Source organism: Musca domestica, unplaced genomic scaffold (assembly GCF_030504385.1).
Source record: "Musca domestica strain aabys unplaced genomic scaffold, Musca_domestica.polishedcontigs.V.1.1 31, whole genome shotgun sequence".
In the NCBI taxonomy this organism is placed as follows: domain Eukaryota; kingdom Metazoa; phylum Arthropoda; class Insecta; order Diptera; family Muscidae; genus Musca; species Musca domestica.
This window is the reverse complement of record NW_026712309.1, coordinates 4750161-4760539: the sequence shown is the minus strand read 5'-3', so window position 1 is coordinate 4760539 and position 10379 is coordinate 4750161. Positions and strand designations below refer to the sequence as shown.

Below are 10379 nucleotides of genomic sequence, written 5' to 3'. Positions count from 1 at the left end.
ATCAGTTACCATTATAAAAACTTTACATTTTCGCAGGTTCTGGAACAGCACTTTTATATTAAAAATATTATATGTATATTTAATAGCTATGTGGCCATATTCATTAGCTCTTTAAAATATATGAAACTATTTTCAATTTGAATTTGTTATTCAAAGCACTTCTTTCAAATAATCAACCAGTCTTAGGTGTCATGGGGCTGCATCACCCGACGTTGATTCTGATTAATTCTTTTTGTTGGAAATCCGTTCTAATAGTTTATTTAAACAAAGTCTATTTACATATTGTTTTGTTTGGCAACATATAATGGAATTTGATAACATTTGACAACATCAAATGACACCAGAACGTAATTATTGACATGACTAAGATGCAAATTAATGTTTACATTTTATTAAAAAATTCTCAATTTCCAGTTATATTTTTGGTAACAGTGGTTCAACACTTACATTTAAAAATTAATGACAGATGTTTTCCCTATTGGCAATAATCTGAATACACTAGTAGGTATATACTAACTGACAGTGTTGTTGTTGTTGCAGCAGTTTTAACGTGCTCCGTTGTTTATATTCTGACTAATCCGGCTCTTCCTCAATGTCCAGGTTTAGGAATTCAATTTAGGATATCAGCTGCAATGGTTGGGTGTGAACTCCGAGGACAGCATTCATGGTATAATTGTTAATGGCATCTCTGGCTGCTTCCGTATGAATGCCTCTCAGACCTGCCTGATAGACTTCTTGATTTAAGGTGTCTCTCTTGTAGCGTTGGACCTACCTCTCTAGGGGGAAAGGTAGAAGTTTAACAGCTCCGGTGATATCACCTCTTGGGGAACTCCCTGCTTCACTCTACTGGATTTGGACTTCGTATTCCGACAACATAGTTGATTATCCAACATTTTTAATTTGGCCGGAGAGTAGTTCCCTCTACATCCTCAAACAGTGTGGTGGTTCACGTTATCAAATGCCTTTGATAGGTCAAGGTCTACTAAGACGGTTCTATGACAAGGCTTATTCTTGTTCAATCCCCGACTGATATGTGTGGATATGGCGTGCAATTCTGTTTTGGTTGTTGTTGTTGTAGCAGTTTTACACGTTCTGTTGTTTTTTCCGACTAATCTGGTTCTTCCTCAATGTCCAGGTTTAGGAATTCTGCTACCTTTATGGGCTGTAGCCATAGATCCTCTGGACGGAGTTGGGTAGGCTTGGCAGGACAATTAAACAAATGCAGCGTGTTGTGCGGGCCTGTATCACACGCTGGGCAGGCGTTCCGCACATCCTCATCAATTCGTGCCCAATACGAATTGAGACGGCTGCACCATCCTGAACGTAGTTGGGCCAAAACTACCCTGGTTTGCCTAGGCAGCCGACGTTCTTCAGCTGCAATGGATGGGGGGTGGACTCCGAGTATGGCATTCATACTGTAATTATTGACTACCTCTGCGACTGCATCAGTATGAATGCTATTCAATCCTGCTTGATAGGCTTCATGATCTAGAGGCTCTCTCTTATATCGCTGGACCTCTCTCTCTAGATCGTGCAGGTCCTTCCTGACACGCCTGGGTGGGGGAGTTCTATCCACCATATGGTGGTTAGGGTGACTCCCGCGATAACACCCAAGCAGGTACTGCAACGAAAGCATATGATTATGCTGACGTAAGGGAAGAACCTTCGTCTCCTCATGTAAGTGGTCCACAGGCGTCATGAGGAGGCACCCTGTTGCAGTTCTCAGGGCGGCATTCTGGCAGGTCTGAATACATTTCCACTGCGTTGCACTTGTATTCGCCGACCACACTGGAGCCGCATAGCTAACCACAGACCGACCTATCGCTTTATAAGAGGTCAACAAGGTTTCTTTATCCGCACCCCAAGTGCTGCCGGCTAGCGCCTTGAGGACCTTGTTCCTACTTTTCATTTTATCGCAAATAGCTGTGGCTTGCGCGGAAGACTTGAACATGCTATCGAATGTGACCCCAAGAATTTTGGGGTAGTTGGTGGTCGGAATTATATGCCCCTCGACCTGCACATTCAGCTGTGTTCTCATCTCCGCAGTCCATGTGGTAAATAGTGTGGCCGTCGATTTAGTGGCGGATATTTTCATATTCCTCGCGTGGAAGAAGGCGTCAAGCTCCGCGAGATAATTATTCACCCTGACACATATGTCATCAACTACAGGACCCGACGCCATGATCGTACAATCATCCGCATAAGTTACGATCTCGATGCCGTCTGGAGGGCGCGGAATTCCGGAAAGGTAGAGGTTAAACAGTTCCGGAGATATCACCCCACCTTGGGGAACTCCCTGTTTCACTCTACGAGGCTTGGACTTCTTATTCCGGAATTCCACGAACGACTGGCGTCCACACATATAGTTGACTATCCAACGTTTCAAACTTGGCCGGAGGGTAGTGTTCTCAACGTCCTCGAACAGCGTGGCATGGTTGACCGTATCAAAGGCCTTTGATAGGTCGAGAGCCACCACTACTGTTCTGTGGCACGGCCTGTTCTGGTTGAGTCCTCGACTGATATGTGTGGATATGGCGTGCAATGCTGTTGTAGTGCTATGTAGTGGACGGAAACCGTGTTGATGGTTAGCAACTGAATAGCTTCCTCTGATACTGGGGAGGAGTAAGGCCTCGAGAGTCTTTGCTACTGGCGACAAAAGCGAAATTGGCCTGTATGATTCGCCTTTGCTGGCATCCTTGCCAGGCTTCAGTAGCGGGACCACCCTGCCCATTTTCCAGGCTTCGGGAACTATGTGGGTGGCTAACGACAAGTTAAGGACTTTGGTTAAATACTCAACTCCCGGCGTATCCAGTTGCTTCAACATTACCATTGATATTCCGTCCGGGCCCAACGCTTTAGATGACTTAGCGTTTCGGATGACATTCGCAACATCACCCATCGTAAACTGTGGAGGTACATCCTCGGCGGGAAGAGCTCTTATACGACGTAGTACTCTTCGCCTCGCCCTATCACTCTCGGGGTGCTCGACAAATTGGCGGTTAAAACAGCCAGCGCACCTCTTCGGATCAGTCACAGTTACGTCGTTAAATGTGACTGCTGTCCTATCATCCTTTTTCCCAGGGTTCGAGAGTGACTTTACCGTTACCCACAGTTTACTCAAATCGGTTCCGATGTTGCAACACTTCAGATGGTCTAGCCACTTTTTCCGCTTATGCTCCTGTACCAACCGGTTGACTTCCACTGTCAGTTCACTGACTCTGGGATCAGTAGGGTTGGTACGTCGGAGCTCATCACGCTCATTCGCTAATCCCGCTGCCTCTGCTGGGAAATTTGGTCTTACTTCGGGTATTCGACCAGCAGGTATATAGCGAGCGGCTGCAGCTTTGATGATGTCCCGGAAAATCCTTTCAGCTACCCGAACATCAGAAGGATTGGGCAGTTCTCTGAAGCGAAGGTTGGTGAACTCTCTGAACTCGGGCCAGTGGGCTTTCCCATGGTTAAGGAAAGTGCGGCGTTCAGAGGTTATGAAATCGGGCGATCTGCTGATGGAGACGATTATCGGGAGATGGTCTGAGCCAAGAGAAATGACGGGTTGCCAAGTCACGTCATTTATCAGACCGGGTGACACGATGGTTAAGTCTGGCGAACTGTGACACTCTCCTCTTATTCGGGTGGGGGCATCCTCGTTTACCGTGCAAAATGTGGAGCAGTCAATCTGCTCTGCCAACGCTGATCCCCTCTGGTCATTACCTAGGACGGAATGCCACAACTCATGGTGGGCATTGAAGTCCCCTAGTACCAGGCGGTTATTGCCTTCCAAAAGTGGGCTTATATTAGGCAAGTAACGCGGTTCACAGCTATTAACCGGCGGGATATACACATTAAGCACCTCTACCTCGGCAGTACCACACTTGACTGCTACCCCCATACACTCCATGTACGGGTCACTAGAGGCTAGCTCAAGCGAGATAGGTCTGTATTGAACAGAATGGTGTATCAGGAACGCTAATCCCCCACCTCCACTTCTGGTGCGATCTTTCCTCAATACGTTGTAACCATTGCAACGTTGTAAGCTACAATTTTCATTGAGCTTGGTTTCCTGCACCGCTGCGATCTTGATATTCCTCCGATTCATAAAATCCACTATCTCATCAATTTTACCTCGGAGTCCGTTGCAATTGAACTGCAAGAACGATGCATTGTCCGGAATTGGAACAGCAACATGTGGCGTTAAGTGCTGCGGTAAAGGTTGCTGTTCTGGAGACTGCGGGGGAGTTCCATACTCCGACGACGACTCGGAAGTTGACGACGAGGTCGTGGACTCACTGGGGACTACGTTGGTGCAGCACGAAGCAACATAGTCCCTATCGCTATAGTCTCGCAACCGGGTTAAACCGGAACAATTTCTAAAATGCACCCATCCTCTGCATCCATTACATCGCACCGAGACTGATCTATGGTGGATGGTGTTTTGGCAAACCGTACAGAACCATGGTCCGGGGTTTTCCTCAAGCCCGGCACGGACCAAAAGAATCCGGAGCAAGCATTCCGGGATGTGCTGCTCCCAAAACAGAAAAATAAACAAACACGAACATGTATACACTGGGTTGGCAGCCGCTGGCCGAAACTGGAGTGTTGTTGTTTCGGGTCAATCCGGTGTCGTAGAACCGGCTGCCGTGGGATTGCTGTGTTGTGGATGGAATCCATTTTGATGGAGGAGTAAAGCCTCAAGAGCCTTTTCTACTGGCGACAAAAGCGAAATTGGCCTGTATGATTCGCCTTTGCGGCATCCTTGCCTGGCTTTAGTAGCGGGACATAGTGCATTTTTGAAGGACTATTAAAAGTCTATAATCATTTTTTTTTTTCTTTAAGAACAATTTTTGAAGAATTATCGAGGATAAAATAGTTGGTGTTTTAAATACATTTTTGCAGCGCTTCCATGACATTGACGGCATAAATTCTATCGGTTGCGATGATCATTATTGGCAAATTTATAGACAATTTCAAGTCCTGGCAAAGTTTCAACTGTAGTCAATTTTATCGAACCATCCATATTCTATCTATTTCCCTCAACTGTTGTCTTTCCTTTATGATGTCGAAAAATATTGTGAAACTAGTAGATTCTTGTAGTTTCTGGAACAAAGCAAATGCTGTTTGAAATAACATAACTAAAAAGCACTGCCTAAAAGAACGATTTTTCCTTCATGATATCGAGAAAAATTGCAAAACTAGTAGATTCTTGCAGGATCTGGAACAGAATAAGTGTTAACTATTGATATTACATCTAGCATCATTATTTCCATATAGTAAAATTAATCAATTGCATATTTATTACAAATTTTTAATTTTTATTAAGTTTATAAAATTTTTAATTTTTATTAAAAATTTGTATATTCTTGAAGTTCTGGAACAGACCATATGATGTTTGTGACTCTAGGGTATATATGTATATACCAAAATAATAGATTTTTACAGGTTCTGAAAACAAAAATTACTGCTCCACGTCTGAAACGTTCCAAAAAATAGAAGAATTGAAAAAAAAAAAAAATAAGAATATATTTGCTATGAAGTTTCCTTTCGTATCGACAAACAAAAGCAGGGCCAGATGCCAACGAGTCTATACTAGGCACATGAGTGAACGAAAATCTAAAATCCAGTAAACGAGACTAAATTGAAAGAATTTACTAGTTTTGTAATTTTCTCCGATATCATAAAGGGAAAATCGGTTATCGTGGTAAAAACTTTTACATTCTTTCAGTTCTGGAACATGCCAGTACGCAGAAGCAACAAATCGCGCAAAGATAGCATGAATAGGTCAATCAGAAATAGTTTACCGGCATACCATGTTTTCTAAAATTAGAGTTGAAAGTTGTATTGTATTTAACAAAATTCAAGTCCGTTTGGTCGTATAGTATACAGGACTGGGGCACAGCTAGTGCCTCGAACGTAAGTAAACTACATATCGATCAATTAAAGGCTCACATTGGTACACAACGAAATTTAGATACTGACAAGATCATGAACATGCCTACTGTTGGACACTCAACTGAGAAGCTTTGCCGAAACTGCTTAGGCAAACAATCTGTGCACCCAAATACTCCTGGCATTACGGATCCCTCATAGAGACAAGTTCATATTTTATTTTATATTTCTATTTTGAAATCATCGATTGACATTCTTATTCGAATGCCTGTAACGTGGCACGTATAAATGGAAGCCGCATATGAGAATCGAACAGACATTTCCCGTAATCCGCGACAGAGTTTAATAAAACTGCCTTTAATGCCATGTTTACGTTAGAACTTTTTGTAGGGTTAACCTACTTTGAGAGGATTTATTTGAAGTAAAAGTAATGGATATGACAATTTAAATCCAAATCCAGTGGGTTAACGCTCATATATATAAACGTACTTTAAGAATAGTAAAATTATTACATTACATACTAGAAAAGACTATTCCGGCATCTAAAAATAAAGTTTATTAACCAAAAAAGATCTTTCAATAACTTAAAAACCGAAAAAAAAAACATGGCAAATATAGGGCAAGTTTTATTAACGAATAAATAACATTAATATATAGACCAAAGTATATTGTTTAACGTTTTAAAATAAATTCACGATTTTATTCCGAAATAAAGCTTATTTTTGAAAATCTATTTAATTTATTGTATTGTATTTAATTTTAAAAATAACGGCCATAAGATTCATAACCTTCAAACAGAGTTGATTTATGTTGTCGTCATTCTAATTAGATTAGAAAACAGCTGATCTTTAAATGTCCAATACTGGTGCCAAATTCATTGATAAGCAAAAAGTGCCAAGATATGTTGAATACCTTGAGAACATTTACAAAAGTAAGTAAATTATAAATCTTCGACATCAAATTATCTATATTAATTTTCTTTCAGACTGCCACAATTGGCCTTACCAGATCCTCCTTCCATACTACACCCCCCGTAGCCGCTGGTGGTTTTACTGAAGTTACACAATGTAATGGAGTCCGTGAAATATGTCTCAACGAACCAAAAACACGCAATTCCCTATCAATGGATATGATGAATTCCATTCTGGAAGATTTAACCGCAGACTGGCAAAATAAAGAACTGCGTGCTATCATTTTAACTGCCAAAGGTCCGGTATGGTCAGCTGGTCATAATCTAAAAGAATTGGTTCCCGAAAAAGGTGTTAAATATCAGACAGAAGTTTTTAATAAACTAAGTGAAGTCATTCTAAACATCTATAAGGCCCCCGTTCCGGTAATAGCTAAAGTTAATGGTTTGGCGGCAGCGGCTGGTTGTCAATTGGTTGCATCTTGCGATTTAATTGTAGCTTCGGAGAATAGTAAATTCTCAACACCTGGCGCCAATTTCGGTGTTTTCTGTTCCACACCGGGCATAGCTATATCTCGTGTTATGTCTAGACCACAGGCTGCGTATATGGTAATGACCGGTTTGCCCTTGACTGCTCAGGAGGCATATACAGCAGGTAAAGTTTGTTTATCAATTGGTGAACTTATTTAAAGAAACTGTGTTTCACATACACACCATACTAAGTTGATATTGGTATGCATAATTTAAAAAAAAACTATGTTTCATATACATTATACCTATTTGGATACCGAATTCTAACATTGTTTGTTTTTATTATTTTTTTTTTTTTTTTTGTTCTTTTAGGACTGGTTAGTCGTGTTGTTCCAGAAAAAGACTTGGATTCCGAACTTGCCAAAATCACTGATGCCATTAAACATAAAAGCCGTTCTGTAATTGCTTTGGGCAAGGAATTTTTCTACAAACAATTGAACCTGCCAATAGAAGAAGCCTATAGGCTTGGAGCTGTGGTAAGTACAAATGGCTATTTAATTATTCTTTGTCACGTTTGTTGTTATTGCTAATACTATTATTTTTTAGAAAATGACGGAAAATCTTGCCCTGAGCGATTCACAAGAAGGTCTGAAGAGTTTTGTGGAAAAACGTAAACCCCAATGGAAACATGAATGATAAAACCCTTAACCAACCTTCGTTTTAAATATTTATCAAATGAAACATGTGGAAATATTCTAAATATTTATTTATATTTGAAAGGAAACATGTGGAATGCATTTATAAAGTAACATTCTGTGATTTTATTAAAAAAAATCCAAAAGCATATGATTATTTTTTATTTGAATCTAGATCGCTAATATCAACTCACTGTAAGAAAATATTTAAACAGTCTTGTAAATTTTCAAAATATTATTCATTTAATATACAAAAAATCCTCCCTTTCGTTTTGATAAAATTGAAATCAAATTATTACAAAAATTGTAAGATCAAGGTTTTATCCATAAAGTGCACTACCAGTTTAACAGTAAATGATTGTTTTATGATTTTATTTGCCATGTTAAACTATAAATTTTATTACACTACGAATGAATAATTATAAAATTGTTCGGTTTGTTTTTATTTATAGATTTCGTTATCGCCAATCAAAATACTATTTTATGAAAACATTAACACTTAAAACTTGTACATACTTTAAAACTTCTATTGCATCATTGCGTGCTGGTAAAATTGTCGCAAAGCGCAAAGTTTGAAGAAAGTTGAACACTGATTTTACAGTCTTGGGTGCTATTACTATTCTAAATATTGGTCCTTTGAAAGGGAAATATGCAAAGGGATTGACTTTTGATCTCCATTTCATAACAGAACCCAAGATTTATATAAATATTTAGCATATGCCTAAACTGAACTGTCTTGAAAACATCATCTAGTTGTTGAGGGTATAAAAATCAAAAATTAACCCACATATATTATTAAAAACACATACATAACCAAAACCATCGTTGTTGGGACCTCACCATAAACAATGTCTACCATAGAACGTTCCTGAATAAATATTGACCTATCTTGATTTCCCTGGATAATCATAGCATTTAGGGTAAAACAAAAAATAAATAAAAAAAACACATAACTGAAGAAATGGGGGAAAAATTAAATCAAGTGAGGCTGACCGACTTCGGACAAATTTTATTCTTAATTTAATATCAAATTTTATTTAAAAAGTTAAAAAGCTGATTGGTCCTCATATGAACACTGTTTTAACTACTGGAGAGCTAATGACATTTTTAAGTTAAAGTGAGAGCGAGGGAGAGATCTAAATGTATTGTTGTTGGGCAGAAAGACCGGAACTAATGTAGAGAAGAATTGCTCCTGTTTTTATCTTTTTATCTGAATTTTAAAAACCACCGATGATGTCACTGAAACATTTATTTTCTTCATCTCATCTGCCATCTGTTGGCACCTGCTGCAGATCTATATCTAGTAGATGCCCTTCCCTACCTTCATACACAATATTGAAAAGTGAAATTAGTATTTCAATCATTTTTCGTAATTGGATTTTTTATAAAACCCCCAAAAGTCGAAAAAGGGCCATTATGAGGGTCAAAAAATTGATGCCAAATTATTGCTGACACTGTTACCTTTTCAACATGCTGCTGATACCTTTTCTGAGTCCAGAGACCCATCGGGTAGGTGGATCTGGGTCTAGTAGGAAACCGGACTTTTAGGTCAGAAATCTGAGGTCCCGGAAAAAATCAGTTTCCCGGGATCGAAAAAATCGAAGAGTTTATACTATAAATACATAATTTGACAATGAGATGTTGTCAAACACATAATTTGGAAAAAAATGCAAACATATAATTGCATGACGTTACCTTCTTTGTTCTACCATGAGAAAATTCTTTGCAAAGAAGTGCGGCGAAATCCTTTCAGCTGTTCAACTATAATTATTTAAGTATTTGTCGTTTATATAATGCCTGATGTTTTACAATAAAGCTGAAAGGATGGGAATAGTTAAGGTAGCACACATGGTACAATGATATCAAGGTAGGGCTATGATACCATATGATTTTAATTTTTTTATTTTCTTGGCCTAATATGTCATCTTTATTTGTTTATGTATGTGTTTTCTTTTCAATAACAAAAAATTGTTCAGAAAACATTCAAATTCGGGTGTTTTCAAAGTGTTTATTTTAACGCATACATCGACAAAATCTAGAGTTTTTGTAGCGAAATAATCCTTTAGAGATATATAGTACATGATTTTGAAAAGAAGTGTTGAGCTTTCATTCAGTTATCGCGGTTTTCAATTATTTATTCAAAATAAATGCAACAAGTTGTTTGATTTTTTATTGTTTTGATAGTAATTCTGACATTACAAGCCAAACAGGTAGACCTCTATACTTGCAATTTTTTCAAAGCTGGCCCATGGTACAATGAAGAGAAGCTACTCGATTTTTTTAAACTTGCTAAAATCAATTGTTGAAAAATTCGAGTTTTCACTTTTAAAACAAAATTGAAAACTCGAAAAGTTGAACAATATTTGTTTATTCCAGAACTGCAGTAATGTAAAAGTTTTTACTATGATAACCGATTCCGCCTT

At 38.9% G+C, this 10379-nt stretch overlaps 1 protein-coding gene across 1 annotated transcript; it reads left to right on the top strand.

Annotated features, from left to right (window-relative positions):
• The first annotated feature begins 6705 nt into the window (after positions 1 to 6705).
• Positions 6706 to 8105, top strand: LOC101890314 (enoyl-CoA hydratase domain-containing protein 3, mitochondrial). Its single transcript, XM_005182436.4, has 4 exons — positions 6706 to 6814; positions 6869 to 7445; positions 7634 to 7797; positions 7868 to 8105. The coding sequence occupies exons 1-4, from the start codon at positions 6785 to 6787 to the stop codon at positions 7955 to 7957; spliced, it is 861 nt and encodes a 286-aa protein (XP_005182493.1). The 5' UTR covers positions 6706 to 6784; the 3' UTR covers positions 7958 to 8105.
• Positions 8106 to 10379: the final 2274 nt, after the last annotated feature.